Source organism: Malus domestica, chromosome 15 (assembly GCF_042453785.1).
Source record: "Malus domestica chromosome 15, GDT2T_hap1".
Classification (NCBI taxonomy): domain Eukaryota; kingdom Viridiplantae; phylum Streptophyta; class Magnoliopsida; order Rosales; family Rosaceae; genus Malus; species Malus domestica.
This window is the reverse complement of record NC_091675.1, coordinates 8,151,409-8,176,915: the sequence shown is the minus strand read 5'-3', so window position 1 is coordinate 8,176,915 and position 25,507 is coordinate 8,151,409. Positions and strand designations below refer to the sequence as shown.

Sequence of the window (25,507 nt, the reverse complement as noted above, 5' to 3'; positions counted from 1 at the left end):
TTTTAATACAAGTACAAGAAAGTTCGCTCAACAAATCAATACAAAGCTACTCAAATTACGAAGTTTTATTTGATCTTTAGCACCACATTGATACGAGAACGACTTACCCAAAAAAAGTGTTCACTGTCACGTGGCATCCCGAATAAAAAATATATTATTGAATTGTGATGTCACGATAACAATGAACCCGTTCTATGTAAGCTTTTTCAACAGTACATTGACAAAACTCCCGTTTTGTCCTTAATGCACTTTTCCCCCTGTTTTTATCCCTTAGTTTTAGACCGAGGCTGGGATTATCAAGGTCTTCAATAAGCAACTCACACACCAGAAGAAATGCAATAATTTCTCATGGTGTCCGTTCATAGAATATCACACACACAAGAAGTTTGTGACAGCAACAACATGGAGGAACAACTACATTACAGACATCTATCAATTTAAAACCCACTCTCCAAGGAACAAACATCCAATGAGCAAAACTGGCAAATTCCATACGTCCCACCCATGACAACCGAGCAACAAAAAATGATCGGCAACAGCCAAAAACGAAAACTTCCTATAAGTCCACCTCGCAATTAAATTTAAACCCAGAGCCACCACTCTTTATTTCGCATAACTTCCGTCATATGAACAAAGAGAAATTACATGTTCATATGTACCAATGTTGAACAAAATTTGAGCTTTTTACCGGACAGGCTGCTGGTTGTAATGGTTCTTCTCTTTCTTCTTAGCTGCAGCAAGCCGTGCTCTCCTAGCAGCAGCCTCTTGAGCAGCAGCTTTTGCTGCAGCATCCAACTCTTTACTAGATTTCTTCTTCTTCCCAGATACAACCTTCTTTAATCGCTCCTTCACATCAATATTCGATGTATCCTCCTCCGCCTGTTCGGCTCCAGTAACTTCACTCGGACCATTAGTAGCCCCTGAGTTGTTTGGCTGATCCTGCGATTCTTTCACCTCCTTGGAAGCTTTATCTTTCTTTTTCTTCTTCTTGGCGCTCTTGGACTCTGCAGATTGATTTTCCTTCTTTTCTCCATCTCCATTTGGTGCATTATCCTTTTCTAGTGCAACACCTGCAAATGCAACATAATGATGGTTGTTGGCTAGATGATATTGACTATGATATGGCACCAAAGAAACCAAATTCAGATACCTTGCAATAGAGGCTCTCAATAAGTAAATAAATAAAACCAAGACTTCAACTTCTGCAATAATTACAGGTATAAATAAACAAATACAAGGAATTGACTTTCAAACTTAAGTTTGTCATTTGATTCTAAGCTTATTTTGCAATCGATATGAGCGGTGATTGATACATTGAACAAGAATACTCAGTTAAATGGAGTAGTATTTGCATATATGAACGCTTAAAGTGTACATGGAAAATTTTAACCATCTCCTTCACATCTATGTTATGTCCAATCCCAAATTTCAATTCATTATTGACATGATGAAATGAATAAGATTCAGCTTTCATTCTTTCTTTACACAGAATTTCAGATGCAGAAAAGTAAAATAGAGCAAAAGGCACTAAAAGAGAAAAAACTGAAGAGCAGCGATCGCTAATTACTATAACAGAATTTATCTGAAATAATTGTTCACAATTACCTTGTGATTCATCTTGACTATCACTCTCCTTTGGGGCGACTCCAAAATCAGCAAGAAGAGCCTCAAGTTCTGCAAGTTCTTTTTTCTTTCTTTCCTTTTTTGAAAGTTGCTTTTCTGCCTCTTTAGGTGGCGCAGGAACATAAGCAGGCTTCTTCACCACTGGCTCCGGGTTTACAGGCACCTCCAGTTCATGATCATGCTCTTCCTCTGCATCATCATCACCTTCATCAAGAATATCTTCTTCACTCTCACTTTCCTGCAATCACAAATCAACAAGCCGTTATAATAACTCTGTTCTGGTCATTGCCCGCAATGCTCTGACAAATGCATAACCATATAAATTTACATAGTTGCATAAAAGGTCATCAGACAAAGAAAGTTGTACAAATAATCTCTGAACATGCAAAGGGGCGGTCCTGATAGATATTTTATGCAGTATAATTGGCTAAATTTCGGCCTTCCATTCCAACTATTTTTCCCTTTTCCCAACTTTGAATCAACCATAACTACATCGTACAAGTACATATACATGTACAGACCCTCACTTTTTCAAAGACACATTGTATCTCCTATGTTCCAATGACACCTAATGACTTTTCCACATGACACCGAATTGTACCTTCGCTTCTGCATTCGGTGCAGCCAGTACTTTGTTATCCACCGGAAACCAACACTTAGATTGAAATAATAAATCTTTCCAACGCACCTCCACTAACTTCTTCCTTGAACAATCAACAAGCCAAACTAACTCAGATCATTCCCTCAACCAACAAACAATGTTCGCTTTCCCATCACAAACTTAGCGTCTCTGCAGCTCCTAGAGTAAGATCAATACCCAACTAGACTATCTATATTCATCAGTCCAATTCCTTCTATCAAAAAAAAAAAAAAATCAAGGAAAAAAATTCAAACAAACAATCGAATAAAAACACAAAATTCAGATAACACACATCGAATCGAAACGAAAAAAAAAATGAATTTCAGTTCTGACCTCTACATTTGGCTTCTCCTTACTCTTTTGCGGCTCCGACGATCCCCAAGCAGCCTGAGGCGGAGCCGTAGTGGCGTAATAATCATCATCATCTTCGTCGTCAACATCGGCCCACGATTTCGTGTTCAAAGGAGCCGGCGCCCAGAACACCTGCGGCTCCGGCGCCTTGGGCTGCGCCGGCTTGGAAGACCCTTTGCTCTTGCGATCCTTATCGGACTTCTTCTTCTTCCTCAGAGTCTCGAGCGCCGCGAACACGTTCGTGTTGTTGATGACGAGCGAGCCCTCGTCTCTCCTGCCTCCACCGCCAACCATTCTCTCGAGAAATCGCGCAGGGAAGGGAAGATTTAGCGGTTTTTCAATCGACGATAAAAAAAATTCACAGACGCTCAGGAAAAATCGAGATCGGAGATTTGGGGGGATTGTGAAAGGGGAATTAGGGTCTGGAGGAGATTGGGAATGGTGGAATTAGGGATTTGGATTATATAGGAGGAGAGGGAGGTATGGAAATTTGGGAAGATGAAGAGGAAGGGAGGGAGGTTGGTTACGTTTCCAAAAGTAGGGCTAAATTAAGGTCTGGATAACGTAATGGAGTGCCCAATGAGGAGCTTATATAGCTGGCTTGTGTTTTTTGTTTTTACTGATTGGTCCTCCTACTTCATTGTATTTGTGATTTTAGCAAAGTAAAGTTTTTATTTCGGATTTTTTTGGTATTGCGATGTTTACATAAAATTATAATCGTTAATGAATTTATTTATAGTTGGTTTGTTGTTCGGTTTATTAGTCAGTTTGCTACTTTGTTACGTGTATTTTCGACTTGGTATCAGAACAGGTTTGATGCTTAATATTTTTCTAAGTTATTGTTCCGTATTGAATCTTTATTTTTTCAGTCTGATCTTAGTTATTGTTCGGTGTGGTGGAATCTGTTTGTTTAGCTGTCATTGATTGGAAAAAGTATACACAGTGGTTTTCTTATTTATTATTTGCTAGTAAATCTTTTTCATGTGTATAAAGGATTTGGTAGTTTTTTGAGGTTGGAATATTTAGTAAATTGTTGGGGAAAATAGCAAAAATGTGACATTTACCAACTAACAGGTGCTTTTGTGGTCACGTTTTATGATATTGAGTTGTAATTTTCATACTTCAAGTTTGACACGCATCAATACAAACACTACTTGGAATAAACTTAGAATTGCAAGGTAATTTTTAGTTGTCAAAAAGGCAGACAACTATCCATAAAAAATGTGTGTGTGTGTGTGTGTGTGTAATTCTGTAAAATTAAAAAATTAAAAAAAAAATCTGAATTTCATAAAATAAGGGCAGTAAATCGCAAACGTACAAGAGAGACTGAAAACGTCATATTCGGATGACTTGGACTTGTCCTTGTGCACGTCGGTGGTCAAACACAATTTTTGGGCCTCTTTCATACGACGAGAGAGATGTGGTAATCAGGCAGCCCTATTAAAGTTTATCCCTTATCACTACATTAAGAGAGCACAATACAAAAACAATCAGACTCACAGAGCAGATAAATGAATAGTTTTTTGCCAGTCACAATGTTCTCAACAAATTTTACAGTTACGTGTATCCCAAACACATATACTACAATAGGAAAACCCCGGTACTTATCTTGTTTATGCCCGTGTGAACATTCGAAGAAGCAAAAAGATGACATGAATAGAATACAAAGGGCTCGATCGACAGTAACTTACTAAAAATCATTGTCATCTCTCTCTCTCTCTCTCTCTCTCTCTCTCTCTCTCTCTCTCTCTCTCTGCAAAAGACTATGCCACAAAAAATAGGAAAACCATGAGGAAAAATATTAGTATAAAGAATATCTTGATCATCAGCCACCTGTTAGATGATATGCTATTCAGGTACTTGAGCAATGCCCCTTGTGCGCCCTCTACGTTCGCTAATGTATCTTCCATGTTCTCATCAATTCTGCCAGAAGAAATACCAGCATCAAAATTAAATTTTGAAAATCCAAGACCAAACACCCAACATATGCATAGACACCACATAGTGAAGAGATACAGGATTTGACCCTAGAACCTCAAGATTAACAATTTCCACAAACTTCAAAAACATATGCTGCCTGACAAGAAAACTTTGAACCAAACGAAAACTACAGACAGATGTCGGGATCATACTGAATGCACAGATATTTGGTTGATAAGCTATGCTACCCATCTTATCAGAAAAATATTTGAACCACCATCAGAGACTAACCTTTTTATTGTGCAATGCTTTACCCATGGTCAAGAACAATTTGTTACTCTAGTTTGTTCAATTATATATATAATTATTTCATGGGGTTAAATGGTGCTTAATGTTGGATAATTAGCTTCTTGCCCAGCTTGTGTTTGAACATGGTTTTTAGTTTTGCCCAGCTTGTGCAATGCTTTACCAGTAACAATAAAAACGCTAGTGTGTAAGGCGCTAAAAAATAGTGATCTATCATTTAGCACTGTCAGCTTATCACTACCAACTGAATTCAAAGGAAGATACGGGAATTAGAGTGAAACCTTATGGCAACCTCCCCTTGCTGGGAAACCAAGGTCGCAAGCTGGTTGAAAATATTGCTCAACTCATGAATAGTGGATTCAACATTTTGCAAAGCTTCAGCTCTGCTTTGCATGTAACTGTCTTGCACCGGAACCAGCTCCTGTTGCTGCTGCTGCTGGAGCAATGGCTGACTCTCCCCGTCCATCTGCTTCCTGTAGAATCAGAAACCAATAAATGTTTCACTATGATGCAAGCTCAAATTTTGCCTCCATATTAAGTTAAAAGACCACATGACAGAAACATATCACAATCAAAAGTTTAAAGATTAAAATATTCAAAAGAGCATCTTCAATTCTAGGATTCACTATGAAAGAATACAGAAGTTTAGAAGCCAATACTGTAAACTGACTCAGATGACTGATCCTCCAGATTATTTAACATCATAACGAAGAAAAGGGAGAGAAAAAGGAAAGGGGCCAGTTATTTTCAAGATGTTCAAGAAGAGAAATCATGCAAGCAGCAGCAACACTAATTGCATATTTTAGAGAAAATAAACCAGAATTTTTAGTGCAAAATTCCCAAAATTTTAACTGGATTTATCAAGGGAACTGTTATTAAGCACTCCAGAATGACATCTTGCACTCCTCCTTCCGTTATTTTTTTCACTAAGGAGGAGTGCAAGATGACTCTCCCAGTATCATAGATACATAGACATCCCCTATGACAATTTATATATGACAAATATAGCTACTCATACACTTAACGGGTTGCAATATAATCATCCCGTACCAGTCATCCATAATTAACAACAAGAACCAAAAAAATACTCTCTTACTTGGGGAACGCCTGTGATGAAGAGGGTGATCCAACCCATGGAGGAGGAGAAGCACTTGAAGAACTAGCAGCTGACCTGGCAGCCAGTGGACGTTGACGAACAAAGGGATTTGCAGCATCCTTAGATGCAGTCGCAGAAAACAATTGTCTTCTATTCTCATGAACCTTCAAATTCTTCATGAAACCAACCAAAAGATTCATTAGTCTTAGAAAATAACTTAAGGAGCAGCAACAGTAGAACGCTTTCATACTAAGAGGACCAGCCTAACAAACTTGACAGGAAATAATTATTCAGCCACATTAGGTCTTACCTCAGTTCGCATGGTGAGCACTTCTTTAAACTCTTTTGTGGCACTCATCAGCCGATTTTTCAGGTCATCAACAACTGTGGTTGAATGACTACTCGTGTCACTAGAAATATTCCCACTTTGATTTCTGGAGTTAGATAGATGCTGAAGGTCCACCACTGCAGAGTTAAGGGCAGTAATATCTTGCTTGATAACCGCTGTCAGCTCCTGAATTTCCCTTGTAGGATCATCAAACACGGAAGTCCTCTTTGCCACTACATGACAAAGGCAGATGCATTAGAATAAATAAATGATTGTCTCTGAAACCTGATTATTTATAGCCATAGACACACAAAAGCCACCAAAATTAAAACAATCCTAAGCCATTCCAAGCATTCACACTTTAAAGAAGAAAGAAATCTGACAATAATTGTTATATCTAATTTAATCATCATCCACAAAGTGCAACGGAGCGAATGAAGCATGGTACATGAGACGATTGAAAATAGTAGCGACACCATGAGGGATAAGAGGTAGGGTTTAGTAACTTTGAGTGTCGATTATCACTATAATATAAGTGCAGCGTTGATATGGGAAAAGCTATTGGTTCTTTACAATTGTTACACAAGATTATCTTATAACGCTTCAATATCTGAAACAACAATATTATCATGACAACCAACGCAAATCTCAAGAGCGACATGCTGCACCAGGACATTAACAAGAATTACACACCACGTATATCAATTAGCATTGTTTTCAATATCAAACTGAAACAAGAAAAGCAATAACATTACAATTATACAACCAATCATCAATAACTCACACTTTGTCAGCTTTCCAAGTTTCTGCGACGTCTGATGTATCCCATACCCGATTTTGGAGGCCCTCTTATTGAACTCCGACTGAATTGCAACCGCGGAACGCTGCTCCTCAGATTTCGATTTCAATCCACTACTCGGCCCATTCTGCCCCGGCGCTGATGAGAACGACTTCTTTAGCCTCTCCGCTACACTCTGAAACTCGTGCGTCCGGTCCCGAAACGACGATTGCGTCGCTTTCGCATGCATTCTTCCAAAACCCTAAAATTCCCAAAATTTGAATTCTAGAATAGCATAACCACCTGAAACCGCAGAAATCCACTCCAATTCTCAAATGCCCACTCCATTAGATAATCCACATCACACAAATTTCGCCATTGCTAATTTGCCTAATTGATGTGAAATTCAATTGAAACCCCACATCAAAACCCCAATTTTCTTTTCCCTTCCCCAGCTTTCCGAGCATCCAAACATTAAAGTAGAGAAATTGAAGCACGGAATTGGGAACTTACCTCCACAAGTGTGAGATCTGAAACCCTAGACCTGCGGAATCGAGGTTTTTGTGAGCAGAGTGAGGAATAACTGACTCGGAGTTGAAGGTCGCGGGAATGGTGAAACGCTGCGTCTGGATCGAGATCGCGCGAATGGTTGGACCTAATAAAGAAAATTTTGCTATAGTTCTGACTGAAAGTGAAAAAAAAAAAAACAGAAGAAAAGAATCTACAGCAGTACCTTCATACGGGGGATTTTTGCACTATGGTCCCTCGTTTTTATGTATTTTACACGTGGCTTCAAGATGTTCTTAATCCTTTCCTTAAATCATTAAACCTATTTCAATCTTTGGAATAAAACTCAATTTTAGATTCTAAACCTATCCCAATTTGCTCCAATACTTGAGGCAAATATAAATTTTAACTCAAAACTCCTTTCTAAGACAAATTTAGGCTAGAATTCCTCCTCGGTTAGTGAGGCTGGGCCACCATATATGTGTATTTTTTTTTAATTTAATATTTATAAATTCATTGATTCAACGGCTAAGATCTAATATGATCAAATCTGACGGTAAAAAAAAGTCTGACATATCAAATTTAAATCTAACGGCTAAAATAATTAAAAAAAAGAGTAAACTGCCGATTTGCCCCCTGAACTATCACCCAACTTTCGATTTGCCCCTGAACTTTTTAATTAGAAAATTAAGGACTTAAACTAATTTTTTTGGCCGATTTCCCCCCTACCGTTAGTTTTTCATAAATTTCATCCAAATTAACGTTAACTCTTATCATGTGCAAACTACGTAACTCTCATTTGTGGACAAAAGCGTCATTTCACTAGATCTTCAGATAGAAAAGCTATAGAATCACACATATTTGCATAGGTTTATATTTTAAAAATCTAAGGTTTTCAATTATTTTAAAGAATGAAGTGACCGAACTACCCACACATGTTGTGCATATGCTTCCATTTAACAGAAATTTGGATGGAATGAATGAAAAATTAATATCAGGGGGCAAATTGGCCAAAAAAATTAGTTTAAGTCCTTAATTTTCCAATTAAAAAGTTCAGGGGGCAAATTGAAAGTTGGGTGATAGTTCAGGGGGCAAATCAGCAGTTTACTCTTAAAAAAAAATCTTTTATGTGTTTCATATTCTTTCATAGTGCTCCACGAGTTTCATGATGTTGGTTTAGTTATTTTTTAATATTTATCGAAATCTAAATATTTTTATATTAAAATGTTCATAAAATTAAATTATGATAGTCTATAATTTATTTATTTTTTAAATTACTTTAAGAAAAAAAAAATATCTTAAATTCATTCTTTAATAATCTTGGGCTAAAAATTTAACCTATAATGGTTGGAAAATAAAAACTATTTCTGAATTAAAACCTAAATTTACTGGGTTAAAAATTTTAAACCAAGCCAAGGATTGAAGATGGTTTTAAGATTTTAATTAGCTTAAAAAATATAAAAAACCGAAAACTTTTTTAGTTTTTAAATAGGATGTAAATTCAAACGGTATTGTTTGACCTTTCCCACTTTAGACGGTCTCGTTTTACCTATTTTGTTTTATAAAATAAACTACTACTTTTTTTTAAGGAATTGTTATTAGCACTTCAAAAATCTCATTTTATACTCTAAACTTTCTATATTAGGAAAAAAAATACACTTGTGAGGAGTGTAGAATGTGATTTTTGGAATGCCAATAACATTTTCCTCTTTTATAACTATTTTGTTTTTATACGGTATCGTTTTACTTTTTTCTCTTTCTAATATTCTACAATATTGTTTGATGATCTAAATCGTGCATTTTTTATGTTACTTTTTATAGACCATCATTCATTTGTAAATTAGAGGTCTTAAGTTCGATTCTAACCAAAGATAAATTTAAACCACATTATTATCAACCTATTATGAGACTAAGCTCACCCCTATTCTTAATGTAGATAATATCATTTATTCAAAAAAACTAATTAAAAAAAAGACCATCATTCAAAACATTAGGTAAATCCGAATCATAGATGAGACTTTTAGTTTTATTTTCTTACACAACCATGCAAATGGAGATGACTTTCCATAAGCAATTTTACAAGGTGGAGCCTAAAGTAACCATCAATGACTTGGTGGAAGTCAAACGGTATGAATATAAGTCCACAAAAGACTTCATGATGAGAATCAGGAAGACCAGAATGAGGTGTCAATTTCCTATAAACCATGGGCAGCTCATGGCCACTGTTCAGAAAATTAATATGGTTTATGGGCAGCTCATAGCCATTGCTCAGAAAGTTAATATGTTCTTGTTTCGTATCAGTTAGTCTATCTTCGTCTCTTCAATCTTATCTCTGTTGTTTGTTTTGTCTAGTGGGGATTTGTTTGTTTAGTTGTCATTTATATTGAAAAAAAAGTTAACACAGTAGTTTATTTATTTATTATTTGCTAGTAATTTGTTTCATGTGTATTTAAGATTTGGCAAATTGCTTTTTATTGTTGAAATTTTTAGTAAATTGTTGGAGAAGAAAACAAAAATGTACCTGGATTTAACTGAGAATGGGAAGGTAACTTTTAGTTATCACAAAGGCAGAGAAAACAATCCATAGAAAATGCGTGCATGTATAATTCTGTAAAATTAAAAAAAAAATACGGTGAACAATTCAGGCAAAAGAAACAAAAACAGTTATGTAATGCTGTTTTTTATTGAAAAGTGAAAATATTTAACAATTTTTTTGTTGGAATTTCATAATATAAGTGCAATTAACCGCAACATGCAAGACAGACTGAAAACATCACAGTAGGATGACTTGGATTTGTCTTGGGGCACGTCGGTGGTCAACACAATTTTTAGGCCCCTTTTATGTGACAAGAGAGACGCTTTAATTAGACAGCCTTACTAAAGTTTCTCCAATCACTTGAACACAATCACAGAGCAGACAAATGAATAGTTTTTGCCCACCGTTCTCAACAAATTTTACAGTTACATGTATCCCAAACATATATACCACAATAGGAAAACCCCGATACTTATCTTGTTTATGCTCGCGTGAACTTTCGAAGAAGCAAAAAGATGATACGAATAGAATACAAAGGGCTTTGTCGACAGTAAAATTATTAAAATTCATCGTCATTTTCTTCCTTTTCAACCCTCTCTCTCTCTCTCTCTCTCTCTCTCTCTCTGCAAATGACTATGCCACAAAAAATAGGAAAACCATGAGGAAAAATATTAGTATAAAGAATATCTTGATCATCAGCCACCTGTTAGATGATATGCTATTCAGGTACTTGAGCAATGCCCCTTGTGCGCCCTCTACGTTCGCTAATGTGTCTTCCATGTTCTCATCAATTCTGCCACAAGAAATACCATCATCAGATTTAATTTTTGAAAATCCAAGTCGAAACACCCTACAGATGCACTACATAGCGCACAAATACAGCATTTGACCCTAAAACCCTCAAGATTAACAATTGCCACAAACTTCAAAACACATACTGCCTGACAAGAAAACTTAGAACCAAACGAAAACTACGGCCAGATGTCGGGGTCATACAGAATGCATAGAAATTTGGTTGATAAGCTTAGCTACCCATCTTATCAGAAAAATGTTTGAACCACCACGGTCAAAAACAATTTTATACTCAAGTTTGTTCAATTATATATATATACTTATTTCAAGGGGTCAAACGAAGCTTAAATATTAGATAACTAGCTTCTTGCCCAGCTTGTGTTTGAAAATAGCTTTTAGTTTTGCCCAACTTGTGTCTGAACACAGCTTTTTGTTTTGCCCAGCTTGTGCAATGCTTTACCAGTAACAATAAAACCCCAAGCGTGTAAGGTGCTAAAAAAAATAGTGATCTATTATTAGCATTTAGCACGGTGTGCTTAGCACTACCAACTGAATTCAAAGGAAGATACTGGAATTAGAGTAAAACCTGATAGCAACCTCCCCTTGCTGGGAAACCAAGGTCGCAAGCTGGTTGAAAATATTGCTCAACTCATGAATAGTGGACTCAACATTTTGCAAAGCTTCAGCTCTGCTTTGCATGTAACTGTCTTGCACCGGAACCAGCTCCTGTTGCTGCTGTTGTTGTTGCTGCTGGAGCAATGGCTGACTCTCCCCATCCATCTGCTTCCTGTAGAATCAGAAATCAATATATGTTTCACTATGATACAAGCTCAATTTTTATATCCGAACCAACACGTCTCAATTGTTTTGCCTCCATATTAAGTTAACGACCACACGACAGAAACAGATCATAATCAAAAGTTTGAAAATGAAATTATTCAAAAGAGCATCTTCAGTTCTAGGATTCACTATGAAAGAATACAGAAGTTTAGAAGTCAATACTGTAAACTGAGATAACTGATCCTCCAGATTATTTAACGTCATAACAAGGAATGGGGAGAAAGACAAAGGAAGGGGCCAGTTATTTTCAACATGTTCAAGAAGAGAAATTGTGCAAGCAGCAGCAACACTAATTGCAAATTTTAGAGAAATTAAACCAGAATTTTAATAGTGCAAAATTCACAAAATCGAATGACATCTTGCACTCCTCCCTCCATTATTTTTTCCACTAGGGAGGAGTGCAAGATGACTCTCCCAATATAAAAGATACATAGACGTCTCCATGACAATTTATATATGAAAAATATAGCTACTCACTTACGGGTTACAATATAATCATCCAGTACCAGTTATCCATAATTAACAACAAGAACCAAAAAAATACTCTCTTACTTGGGGAACGCCTGTGATGAAGAGGGTGATCCAGCCCATGGAGGAGGAGAAGCACTTGAAGAACTAGCAGCTGACCTGGCAGCCAGTGGACGTTGACGAACAAAGGGATTTGCAGCATCCTTAGATGCAGTCGCCGAAAACAATTGCCTTCTATTCTCATGAACCTTCAAATTCTTCATGAAACCAACCAAAGGATTCATTAGTCTTAGAAAATAACTTAAGGAGCAGCAACAGTAGAACGATTTCATACTAAGAGCACCAGCCTAACAAACTTGACAGGAAATAATTATTCAGCAACATTAGGTCTTACCTCAGTTCGCATGGTGAGCACTTCTTTAAACTCTTTTGTGGCACTCATCAGCCGATTTTTCAGGTCATCAACAACTGTGGTTGAATGACTACTTGTGTCACTAGAAATATTCCCACTTTGATTTCTGGAGTTAGATAGATGCTGAAGGTCCACCACTGCAGAATTAAGGGCAGTAATATCTTGCTTGATAACTGCTGTCAGCTCCTGAATCTCCCTTGTAGGATCATCAAACACGGAAGTCCTCTTTGCCACTACATGACAAGACAGATGCATTAGAAAAAATACATAATTGTCTCTGAAACCTGAATATTTATAGCCATAGAAATACAAAAGCCACCAAAATTAAAACAACCCTACGCCATTCCAGGCATTCACACTTTAAAGAAGAAAGAAACCCGATAATAATAGTTATATCTAATTTAATCATCATCCACAACGTTCAATGGAGCGAATGAAGCATGGTACATGAGACGATTGAAATTAGTAGCGACACCCTGAGGGATAATAGGTAGGGTTTAGCAACTTCAAATGTAGATTTTCACTATAATGTAGGTGCAGAGTTCATATGGGAAAAGCTATGGGTTCTTCCTTATAATTGTAACACAAGATTATCTTATACCGCTTCAATATCTAAAACAACAATATTATCATTACAACCAACACAAATCTCGAGAGCAACATGCTGCACCAGGTCATTAACAAGAATTACACACCACCCATATCAATTAGCATTGTTTTCAATATCAAACTGAAACACGTAAAGCAATAACATTACAATTAGACTACCAATCATCAATAACTCACACTTTGTCAGCTTTCCAAGCTTCTGCGACGTCTGATGTATCCCATACCCGATTTTGGAGGCCCTCTTATTGAACTCCGACTGAATCGCAACCGCGGAACGCTGCTCCTCGGATTTCGATTTCAAACCGCTACTCGGCCCATTCTGCCCCGGCCCTGATGAGAGCGACTTCTTTAGCCTCTCCGCTACACTCTGAAACTCGTACGTCCGATCCCGAAACGACGAGTGTGCTGCTTTCGCATGCATTCTTCCAAAACCCTAAAATTCCCAAAATTCGAATTCTATAATAGCATAACCGCCTGAAACCGCAGAAATCACTCCAATTCTCAAATGCCTACTCCATTAGATATTCCACATCAGATAAATTTCACCATTGCCAATTTGCTTAATTGATGCGAAATTCAATTGAAAACCCACATCAAAACCCCAATTTTCTTTTCCCTTCCCCAACTTTCTGAGCATCCAAACAGTAAAAAGGTGAAATTAAAGCACGGAATTGGAAAATTACCTCCGCGAGTAAGAGATCTGAAACCCTAGACCTGTGGAATCGAGGTTTTTGTAAGCAGAGTGAGACTAACTGATTCGGAATTGAAGGTCGCGGGAATGGTGAAACGCTGCGTCTAGATCGAGATCGCGCGAATGGCTGAATCTAATTGGAAATTTTGGAAAGTTTTTGTTGTGTCAGTGAAGAAAATTTTGTTAAAATATAAAAGCAGAAGAAAATAAAATATTTACTGCAGTATTACAGTGAAAATGAAAGGTATTATATTCGTTAAAAATATATTTGTATCACATTATTTCTACGTGCACCACTCATTTTAATAAATAATATTATTTATTCAAAAATTAAAAACTAAAAACTTTTTTACTCCGTCTTCATTTTTAAATAAGATTAAAATTGAAAATCAAAATCTGAAGCTACAATCATATTTGGTAAATGTTTGTTTTCTATTTTAATTTTTCCCTTTTTATGTTCTCGTTTTTCCTTCTCTTTTTTTAATATTTACAATATTATTTGATGATCTAAATTGTTTAATTTTTTTTAAGTTACTCTTTAATGATACTCGATCAAAACATTAGCTAAATCCACATCATAGATGAAAATTTTATTTTGTATACGTCGATATAATAATAGCTTAACTTGTTCACCAATTAAACAACGAAATCATGACAACTTTAATCGAAATGGTCAAATGATCTCTTATTTCGTTGCTTTTTTTATTTATAGAGTTCATGTTTATAGAATGATTAACAAAATAAACAAGTTCGATCATCAAGTAAAGAGAAAAGGTATAAGAGCGTGTCGAATTATTTAGCATCAAATTACAAAAACCAATTTTAAATGCGACGTATCTAGCCTAGGCTTAAATAGCCAAAGGCTCTTCAATAGACCTTAGCCATCCCCAAGACTTTTCAAGGGGAGAGATTTTTCAGTGTGTTCGGTATACGAGGTGGTACACCACTTATCATTATACAAATGGTGGGATATGTGTGCTAAAAACTTAATAACTTAAAAAATAAAATTTCCCCCCACCCTTATTAAAACACGTGATGTACCACTTGTGTTCCCGTCACAACTAAAAATTTCTTCTTCAAGAGACCTTAGCCATCCCCAAGGCATTTCAAATGGCATGTTTAGGTATAAAAATAAAAAATAAAAAAAAAACTAAAAACCAACGAAACCTAACACTTTCTAGCCCTTATTCTCTCGCACTATTAGAACAATAAAAAATTTAGAAGCCTAGTTTCCATGAATAATGTTAATTTAGGGGAGCTAGATTTCGTCTTTTCCCACGTCCCTTGCCCCTCCCATTAGACATGGTATAATGGAGAAGATAACTAACATTCCTCTTTTAATTATAAAGCACTCATGTGTTTACTAATTAGGAAGGAATTCAATTTATCATTTTGGAGAGATTCAACTGTAATCAAAATAATTTTGAGAATCTTAAAGAAACACTCCTGATACTGTTCACTTTTAACATCAATGACATTTTTACCTTGAAAAGTCATTACTGATACCATTCACTTACACCTTTATTTTGTCTTTTTCATTAAAACTAAAGTTTTTGAAGATTTTTCGTTAGTTTTTCTAATAATTTTTAGGATGACGTTATCCAAACATTTCTTTTTACCTTTCACATTCTCAATTTCTAACTGTCAATCGAATGAAATTAAGAAGATCAAATAACATAAATGACAAGAAGTATGTGTAAGGTAAAAAATGAATTAGTAAAAAATCTTTATTAAATTACCTTAATTAAAATAAAATAAAAATTAATAAACAACGTTAACGAGAATCCAAATTACAATTTTCCTCAATCGTCTTCCATCTTTAATTTAATTTCTCTATTCAATTACATTGCGTTTGGATGTGGAAAATTAACAAAAATTAAGCAATTTTAATATAGTGGAAATTGGAATTACGTGATTTTATAAGGGGTGTATTTCAATCGAGATTTGGAAGGATTTTTATGGATTTATAAATCTATGAATGTCACATCCTAGTTTCGACTTCGCCATAGCACGATACTGTCCGGTTTGAGGCCCGACCATGTCCTCACGGTTTTGTTTATGAAAACTCAAACGAGAACTTTCTAGTGGGTCACCTATCATAGGAATGCTTTCGCCCGAACTCGCTTAATTTCAGAGTTCCGATGGAACCTGAAGCCAATGAGTTCCCAAAAAGTCTTGTGCTATAGGAGGTGAGCATATACATATAAGACACATCACCCCCTATCCGTTGGTCGATGTGGGATGCTACAATTAACCCCCTTAGGGGTTCGACGTCCTCATCGGCACACTCACACTAAACGACATAGTGGCTTTGATACCATGTTGTCACATTTCAGTCTCGACTCCGCCATAGCAGGATATTGTCCGCTTTGGGCCATGGCCACGCCATTTCGTCCGAACTCGCTTAACTTCAGAATTCTAATGGAACCCGAAGCTAGTGAGTTCCCAAAATGCCTCGTACTATATGAGGTGGGCATGTACATATAAGGCACATCACCCATTCTCCATTGGTCGATGTGAGATGTTACAATGAATCGTGATGAAGTTTAATTGATTTATAGAGATTCCATGCAAAATTTCAATTCCCTTGAAATCTAAAGGCAAGATGTGAGATTTGTGAATGCTTAAAATACATTATGAAATCTATCAAATTCACTCAAATTCCTCAACTTTTGTAAAATTTTATAAAATAAATTCCTAATTAAATACAGTTGAAATGTTATAAATTTCTTTAAAATCCTAATTTTGTTTTCTTTTGAAAAAATGGGACAAACTGGTGGCTTCGCCATACATTCCACCCATCTAGGGGCAAGGAAGACTCACAGAGGTATTTCATCATTCCCTTGACCACCATCGCGCAATTCACCAGCAGCAAAAATCGAACACATGGTGTGTCGTGTGGAATATGAGTATAGAATTTGTCCCAACCACTGGCCCATCCTATGGTGGTTATTTAAAATCCTAATTGAATAAAGTCGAATTTATAAGGATTTTAATAAACTGTTTTAAAATCTTGGTTGAATATGAGAATCACTTAAAATTCTAAGTGAATATAACCGGATTTATAAAGATTTTAATAAACTATTTTAAAATTATGATTGAATACACGTTGAATTTGATAATCACTTAAAATCATAATTGAATACACCTCCTTATTTTTTAGAATTTGTAAATTTTATTGTCTTGATAACATACTATATATATATATATATATAGAAAATATTGTTTGTATAGAGTCATTAATATAATGAAGATATAGTAGTTAGGAAATGTGCTGGTAGTGGCGATGGAGACGGCAGTGATGATGGAGGGTGGTGTTGGCGGCAGTGATCATGATCGGTGGTGTTGGCGGCAGTGATCATGATCGGTGGTGTCGGATACAGCTGTGGGGGACACAACAATATGTGGTGACGACGACAGTCGTGGTAGTGGCAACTCATAGTTGAGTTTTTGTTTTTTTTTTTGTGTGTTTTTGAACTCTTATTCATGAAAATTTGAAAATGACAAACTATTTCCATGAAATTTAAATTTAGAAATTGGTGGTTCCAAATTCTAAATTTTTCTTTCACTTAAAAATTTTAAATTTCTATATTTATAAATCAAACAATAAAATTGGTGCATATCAAATTTTACGAATCCAAACATAATGTTACGGATTTATAAACGCGTAATTTGATAATGCATTATTTTCTCTTATTTCGTAATTAAGAAACTTTGGGCCGGTTGGTCCCATCCATATTTTTCACGGCCCATTTATTTCTTGCTAATTACGTGGGGTCCGAATGGACAGGTCACCATACCGTTACGGTTATTAACTTCCACTCGTTGGGTGCTACAAATGCCTGCTAGTGCACTGTGATCATGCGCTCCTCATAACCGCCACGTGTTACATGGACCGGGCGAGTATCAAACACTGGACACTCTAGCGAGTATGCCTAATGTTTCCTTTCTGGCGCCTAAACGCAATTGTATTTGTATGTCCCAGTTTTAAATCCGTAAAACAACACTCTTTCGGTAAAAATAAAGCCCTGAATCTGAACGGTCCATTTCTTTGTTACGAAATCCGACCGTCCACAGGAAGTGAATGCCCACCTCGGACGTGCCAATCGAACATCGCTGATTTCGCCACGTGGCATTATCCAGAGGATTCGATTATTTTCCATTTAGTTATCGATTTTTTGGTTATTTTTCGATCAAAAACCTTACTCTCGCGGTACCTAAGAAACCCTAGCTCTCTGTCCCGTCTCTTACGGTTAAGAAAAAGGGGAAATTTCAACAATTATCGAAAGTTAAATTCGAAAATTGGGGAATTACATTAGGGTTTCAAATCGGGAGGTGCGGATTCGATCCCTAATTAATGATTTGGGCTCGTGATCTTCGCGTTTTGTTCGAGGAACCGATGATTCGTCGTCTGGCGGTTAAGGTACGCGTGCTATTGAGTTGATTAATTTGAAATTGGATGTAATTTTTGTTGTTTTTACTGGAAATGATCTGAATGCGTGGGGGAATAGGGTTGATTGTTTGATTTTGGTTTCTGTTGAGGGATTTTTGTGATTTTTTGCGTTGTTTCTGGTGTAACAGATCTGAAAACATGTATGATGGGATGTGAAAATTGGGGTTCGTCGGTTTGGTCGGTTGGACTGAGGGATTGTTGATGGAAAATAGAGTAGAGAACTCACATGGCACTGAAATTCCTGAAAAATCGAGATCTCTGGATCTTAAAACTTTGTATAAATCAAGAAGTAGGAAAGGTGTCGAAAACAAGAGCTTGAAGAGAAAAGTTAGTGCCAAGGATGGCGATGAGAACGGGGGCAAGACGAAGAAGAGTAAGAAAGAGGCTTCTCTTAGTAGTTTGAAGAATGTTAGTACCAGTAGCAAGAAGAGTTTAGATAAAGTGTATCATAGCGGGTTGAGTTCTGGTTCACATGATCCGGAGGCATTGAAATCTGGGTTGAGCGAGAGATTGGATAGCAGTAGTGGGTTGAATGGTGTTTCGTCGCTTAGTTTGAATAATAAGGTCATTCAAATCCCGAGGCGTAAACGGGGTTTTGTAGGGAGGAAGAAATTTGATGGTGGTCACGCTCACAAGCTGCCAGATGAGTCTGCTGGTAAAGTGGGTGTCGTTGATCAGACAAATCAGACAGCTACGTTAAATGTTGATGATTTAGGTGTTCAAGCAGAGTCCTTGAAGGTTAAACGAAAAAAGGGTCTTCATGATTTTAAAGAAAACATAAATAGTGAGTTGAATTCAGCACCACATGCTAAGAAAGAAGACGTTCCTACAAGTCAGTCGGCTGTAAGCAATGGGGATTCATCTTTGAAGAAGTCTCGGAGGAATCGTAGGAAGAGGAAGGATTTGGCATCTCACAGTAAAAGTTCTGATAAGGAAGCTGAGCCTTTGGTAGATGGTTCTACAGAAAAAGGCCATGATTTACAAGAAGATGATGAGGAGAATCTTGAACAGAATGCAGCAAGGATGCTTTCATCAAGGTTTGATCCTAGCTGCACTGGGTTTTCTTCAAACAACAAGGCTTCTGCAAATGGGTTGTCTTTTTTGTTATCTTCTGAACAGGATTTTGGTAGTCATAGGTCAAAGTCTATTTCTGGGTCAGAATCTAATTCGGTTGATAATTCTGGTAGAGTATTGAGGCCGAGGAAACAGCACAATGAAAAGGGACATTCACGGAAGAGGCGCCATTTCTATGAAGTTTTCTTTGGGAACTTGGATGCTTACTGGGTAGTGAACCAGAGAATCAAAGTCTTCTGGCCTCTAGACCAAAGTTGGTACTATGGTCTTGTGAATGACTATGACAAGGAAAAAAAACTTCATCATGTGAAGTACGATGATCGAGACGAAGAATGGATTGACCTTCAAAATGAGAGGTTCAAGCTCTTGTTACTCCCTAGTGAAGTTCCCGGTAAGACAGAGCAGAAAAAATCAAAGGTGAGGAATAGAAGTCCTGATGAGAGAAAAGGAGACATGAAATGCAGAAAAGAAAAGAAAAAGAGAGACTTGACTTCAGAGGACGGTAGCCGCATAGGCAGCTATATGGACACTGAACCCATTATTTCATGGTTGGCGCGATCTACGGGTCGGGTCAAGTCATCCTCCTGTGCTGTGAAGGAGCAAAAAACATCTGGTCTATCTTTAAAGTCTGTGCCACCATTGTCAGATGAAGATGCCACTTTGCATGAATCTTTGGGTGATGGCTCCTTTAGAAGAGATAAAAATAAAAAAATTTCTCGCCATCCTGGCAGATCATCTGATGATGTGAGGCAAGAAAAGTCTACCTCTCAGGGCAGCACTGGCCTCAAAGATAGCAAAATGCCTATTGTTTACTTTCGAAGGCGGCTTCGGAAGAATGAGTCTGAATTGTCTCATACATCCGAGGATGACCATGCCTCTGTGAGTAAGCTTGGGTCACTTTATGATTTCTTGGGAAGCTTGGATGTCAATGGACCATTGTGGTCTATTGATGATGCAGGACGGCTGAAATTAACTCCTCCACGGATAGAACCAGGAAGAGTTACTTTTGAGTTAGGCCTTCCAGTGCATTCAATCACTAATGATTCTTTTGGAGTAGAGTTTTGGTTGTTTCGTGCTGCAATGCTGTGTAGGTATGGTGCAGTGGTGATTTCATGGCCAAAGGTTTACTTGGAGATGCTTTTTGTTGACAATGTAGTTGGAGTGAGATTTCTGTTGTTTGAAGGTTGCTTGAAGCAGGCTGTGTCCTTTGTTTTTCTTGTCCTGTCATTGTTTCATCAACCCAATGACCAGGGGAAGTCTGTTGATTTCCAGTTACCAGCAACTTCAATCAGGTTCAAATTCTCCTGTGTTCAGCATCTTGGGAAGCAACTTGTGTTTGCATTCTACAACTTTTTGGAAGTAAAAAATTCAAAGTGGAAGTACCTAGACTCTCAACTTATGAGCCATTGTTTGCTTACCAAGAAACTGCCCCCGTCTGAATGCACTTATGATAGTATTCAAGCACTTCAAAATGGAAGAAATCAATCACCTTTTATGTCTCTTTGTGCGCATTCCTCCTTTGTCAAGGTATTTGTCTTATGTTCTCCACATTTTCTGAATATAATTTTTGGTTCGAACGGAATTTTTTCGGTCTTGTTGTGTAGATAATTATATTGTTCTTCAATGTATTTGTATTATGAAGGTATTCACTCTGATTTTTTCAACAACCAGGGTACACAGAGGAGGTCCAGGCAGGGTATTAACTTCATGGGTGGTTCCAGGGAATCTACATCTGTAAATATTAGTCATCCTACTTCTCGTAATGATGCGCTATGCCGAAAACTTCCTCCACTTGCCCTCTCTTTTGCTGCTGCTCCTACTTTCTTCATTAGTTTGCATCTTAAACTGCTCATGGAAAATTGTGTTGCTAATATCTGCTTTGGCGACCGTGATTCAGTGGAGCATGTCGAAAACTCCGGCAGTATGTTGGCAGTTGACTGGTCTATTGTTGAGGACTTTATTAGCGAAGGTTCGAAAATTACTCCTCAGAAAAATTTGAAGGCTCCACCAAGTGATGCTACTTCTGATGGGTCCTGTGCCAAACCAGATGCAGAAAATTCTATTTCTGTATGCCATGGAGCTCGGACAAATTCATCTCAGCATTTCCAAAATGGTGGTCTTTATGTTTCTGTATCCTCTGGTGGAACTGGTGTCCTTGAAAAGACTGGAACAGATGAAGTTGTACAGTCGAAGGTGTTGCAAAGCCATCATCCAGAGTCAGATCAATGTTCTTTATCCCCAAGGCCTTTGGTTGGTAGAGACAAGTCCGACACTGATTCCCAATCTTTTCCGAACGGTCTCACTGTTGAAATTCCATCATTTGACCGATTTGAGAAGCCTGTGGATAAGGAGGTGCAAAGTGCTCAACAGCCTACAGACTTTTCTTGGAATATGAATGGTAGCATTATCCCCAGCCCTAACCCCACTGCTCCCAGAAGTACAGGGCACCGAAATAGAAATAATTCATCACTTGGACACCTCTCACATAATTGGTCTGATGGAACTGATCTTTTCCATAATGGTTTTGGCAGTGGACCAAAGAAGCCGCGAACTCAGGTGTCCTACACTTTGCCTTATGGAGGTTTTGATTTTAGTTCGAAGCAAAGAAACCTTCAGAAGGGGCTTCCTCATAAACGAATCAGGAGGGCTAATAATGAGAAGAGGTCATCAGATGCTTCCAGAGGTTCCCAAAGAAACTTGGAGCTCTTATCATGCGAGGCAAATGTGTTAGTCAATGGCAGTGACAGAGGGTGGAGGGAATGTGGGGCCCATGTTGTATTAGAGCTTTTTGATCATAATGAGTGGAAGCTTGCTGTAAAAATTTCAGGGACTACAAAGTACTCATACAAAGCACATCAATTTTTGCAGCCTGGGACAACAAACCGCTATACTCATGCTATGATGTGGAAAGGAGGAAAGGATTGGAATTGGGGTTTAGAGTTTCCAGATAGGAGTCAGTGGGCACTTTTTAGGGAGATGCATGAAGAATGTTACAATCGGAATATCCGCTCTGCTTCAGTAAAAAATATTCCTATTCCTGGTGTCCGCTTAATTGAAGAAAGTGATGATAATTTAACTGAAATATCATTTCTTCGCAGCTCTGCAAAGTATTTCCGGCAAATAGAAACAGATGTTGAAATGGCATTGGACCCATCTCGGGTCTTGTATGATATGGATAGTGATGATGAGCAGTGGATTTTGAAGTTTCAAAATTCTTCAGAAGTTCACAATTGTGGCTCAACAGAGATCGAAGATGAGATGTTTGAGAAAACAATGGACATGTTTGAAAAGGCTGCATTTGATCAACAGTGTGATGAGTTCACGTCAGAAGAAATAGAAGAGCTTGTGGATGGTGCTGGAGTTGGGCCCATGGACGTGATCTTATCCATTTATGAGCATTGGCAACAGAAAAGGCTGAGGAAGGGAATGCCTTTAATCCGACATCTTCAGGTACATATTCTTTCTTAACTAAGGTCTTTTTTTTTTTTTTACTGTTAATATCGGAAACCACCCCCAACCCCCCAGCGCTCTTTTCATACCATAACTCTTTTGTAATTTGAAACCCAAATTATGGTTCTTTTTGGGGGTGGGTACTGGAGCTTCTTTCATGTGGTAAATGCACGGGGTTGGATGCTTATGTCTATTACTTCTCGGCCGTGCTTGAATGCTTGTTTCTTTTCCTTGGTGAAGGTCAGCTGTCTTTTCATTCATCTTGATGCATCACATAAAATTCATTTTTTCCTTTGCAGCCACCATCATGGGAAAGGTATCAACAACAAGTGAAAGAGTGGGAGCAAGCTATGATCAAAACCAATACCACGCTCCCCAATGGATGCCATTGGAAACCTGCATCAGTTGAAAAGCCACCAATGTTTGCTTTTTGTCTGAAACCACGGGGACTAGAAGTTCCCAACAAGGGATCTAAACAACGGTCACAGAGGAAATTTTCAGTTTCTGGACATAATGGTGTCATGTTAGGAGATCACGATGGTTTCCATGCTTTTGGTATTTGTTTAGCCTTATTTTGTATGTTTAATTGAAATCTTTACGCTACATGCATTTTTTTTTGTTTGACTAATTTCTTGTGGAAGCATCTTTTCTTAATTGGGTTTTCTTTCTTCTCTCAGGAAGGAGATCAAATGGGTTTGCTTTCGGTGATGAAAGGGTGGTATATCCAGGCCATAACTATGACTCTTTAGAAGACTCCCCCTTGTCTCAGACATCGCCTGGGGTATTTTCACCAAGGGATGCAGCTAACATGTTGATGAGCAATGATGGGTTTGAGAGAAATCATCTCCGCAGAATTCATAGGAGCAAGTCAAAGAAATATGGGAGGACGGTATCTTCTGTTGGCCCCAGTCGTAGAGTCGTAGGAAACAGAAATGAAGTTCATCGATGGAATGCAGGTATCCCTGATTGGTCAAGCCAGCGGTATTATCAACCAGAGGTGTCTCCGAGGCACGGCATGGGACTGCTGGACGATTCTGATCTCGATGAGTTCAGATTGCGTGATGCATCTGGAGCCGCCCAGCATGCACATAAAATGGCAAGGATCAAGAGAGATAAAGCTCAGAGATTGTTTTACAGAGCAGATCTAGCAATCCACAGGGCCGTGGTTTCTCTCATGACCGCGGAAGCGATCAAAACTTCTTCCGAGGACTCCAGTGACGATGAAGAGTAGAACACCACAGTTAAGCCTGAGACGATACAATGGAAATGCCAAATCCTTTTCAGCTTGCCTCTCTGCAGCCCAAAGAGACTCTAGTACATGAGACTCCGACAACGTTTTTGGTGGAATCAGTCTTTGTTCTGGTTCTACTTTGTCAATGGTGGTGGCTATTTTTTGTTTGGTTTTTTTACGCGGATACCATTGAGCATTTCTAACATGAGAGCCATGAACAGTAAGGATGGGGAAGAACTCATTGCTCCGATGCTCTGACGCTTCGACTTCCTCCGATTCTTCTACAGGCGAGATTCTTTTACCGGCTTTCGGTCTGTCTGTCTGCTCACTCCAGCCATTGCGATTGTTGTACCGATCATGATCATCCTGCAAGTTAGGGAAGGAAAGGGGTTCATGAAATTTTGGCTGCCAATCTCATTGTACAGATCCTTTTCTTTTTTTCTGTTTTTTTTCCCTCTGTTTTTTTTCCCCTTAACCTACAGTTTTTAAAGTGTTCGGTATTTAGGGAGCAGTTTGCCCAAATAATACATCCACTGAAAAAAAAAAGAAAAAAAAAAAGGAATATATGACCTTTTGCTGTTAAACACTGTAGCTTTTACTCGAGATACTAGTGAAAATGCGTGACACCTTGATGCGATTGCGAACCAACAATAATAGAGTTTTCAATATGTCGAGAACACGATCGATTCGGTACGACAAGTGTTTTTAATATGTTGGAAACATAATTTGGTACACAAAGTGTAATAATATAACTGGTAGAAAATTTGAAAAAAGTAATTTCAATTAATTGTATGTAAACTTACAGCAACGATACTCGCCTCGTGTGTTGAAAAAACTCTTAAATTTGCCTGTGCGGCAAAAGCTAGAATTTTAACTACACGTGTATCATGGAGTTTTTTCTTCCCCTCACCAGACTCAAATGAAATGGATAATTTGCGTTAGTTGGCCTTGATCTAAACAGTCGTATGTTCGATTGTATGATCAAGCCAAGGGAGTTCTTGAAAGAGTCGCGTCACAACTTAAAACGCTATGCGCTTCGTAAGTGATTAAGAACATTTCTTCTTGCACCAAGCTCTTATGATTTGCCTCGCATAATATCACCTGTATAAATGTTAAAGAGGTCGAAATGGCAATGAAATTGGTGAGTATTTCCAAAGTTTATTCCAATAACACAAAATGACTATGTTATAGAATAATGTGAATCACTTTATATTTATTCAACATTTGTGATGTAAAATACTTAATGGTTCTGATTTTAGTATTATTAAGTTTGCTAGAGTAGTGCGTTCCCTCTATGCATTCAAATTTAAATTTTAGTTTCTGTAATTTAAATGAATTTAGCATATATCCTATTGTTAAGAAAAGGCTTAATGGTTTAGGGCTCGTTTGGATATGATTTTAA

The 25,507-nt window shown here is 37.6% G+C and overlaps 4 protein-coding genes across 6 annotated transcripts; 1 reads left to right on the top strand and 3 right to left on the bottom strand.

The window, feature by feature from the left end:
• Positions 1-334: 334 nt before the first annotated feature.
• On the bottom strand, positions 335-4,074 carry LOC103424751 (uncharacterized). Its single transcript, XM_008362843.4, has 3 exons — positions 2,597-4,074; positions 1,606-1,861; positions 335-1,070 (listed from the first exon to the last, which is right to left on the bottom strand). Exons 1-3 carry the CDS (start codon positions 2,906-2,908, stop codon positions 685-687), a joined length of 954 nt encoding a protein of 317 aa, XP_008361065.2. The 5' UTR covers positions 2,909-4,074; the 3' UTR covers positions 335-684.
• Positions 4,075-4,122: 48 nt separating this feature from the next.
• Positions 4,123-7,770, bottom strand: LOC103424750 (syntaxin-32-like). The gene is made up of 6 exons (XM_008362842.4): positions 7,556-7,770; positions 7,049-7,345; positions 6,247-6,497; positions 5,937-6,109; positions 5,122-5,313; positions 4,123-4,537 (listed from the first exon to the last, which is right to left on the bottom strand). The coding sequence occupies exons 2-6, from the start codon at positions 7,290-7,292 to the stop codon at positions 4,378-4,380; spliced, it is 1,020 nt and encodes a 339-aa protein (XP_008361064.2). The 5' UTR covers positions 7,293-7,345; positions 7,556-7,770; the 3' UTR covers positions 4,123-4,377.
• A 2,638-nt stretch (positions 7,771-10,408) lies between these two features.
• Positions 10,409-14,140, bottom strand: LOC108169431 (syntaxin-32). Of its 3 annotated transcripts, none has more exons than XM_029094563.2 (6): positions 13,890-14,140; positions 13,384-13,639; positions 12,580-12,830; positions 12,270-12,442; positions 11,464-11,664; positions 10,409-10,878 (listed from the first exon to the last, which is right to left on the bottom strand). In XM_029094563.2, the coding sequence occupies exons 2-6, from the start codon at positions 13,625-13,627 to the stop codon at positions 10,719-10,721; spliced, it is 1,029 nt and encodes a 342-aa protein (XP_028950396.1). In that variant the 5' UTR covers positions 13,628-13,639; positions 13,890-14,140; the 3' UTR covers positions 10,409-10,718. The 3 variants fall into 3 exon arrangements, with proteins under 3 accessions (XP_028950396.1, XP_028950395.1, XP_028950397.1); XM_029094562.2 differs by having other exon boundaries at positions 13,384-13,680; positions 13,890-14,129; XM_029094564.2 differs by having other exon boundaries at positions 13,384-13,715; positions 13,890-14,086.
• Positions 14,141-17,900: 3,760 nt separating this feature from the next.
• On the top strand, positions 17,901-24,689 carry LOC103456143 (uncharacterized). Its single transcript, XM_008395787.4, has 5 exons — positions 17,901-18,320; positions 18,479-20,951; positions 21,096-22,874; positions 23,174-23,429; positions 23,552-24,689. The coding sequence occupies exons 2-5, from the start codon at positions 18,552-18,554 to the stop codon at positions 24,103-24,105; spliced, it is 4,989 nt and encodes a 1,662-aa protein (XP_008394009.3). The 5' UTR covers positions 17,901-18,320; positions 18,479-18,551; the 3' UTR covers positions 24,106-24,689.
• The last annotated feature ends 818 nt before the right edge of the window (positions 24,690-25,507 follow it).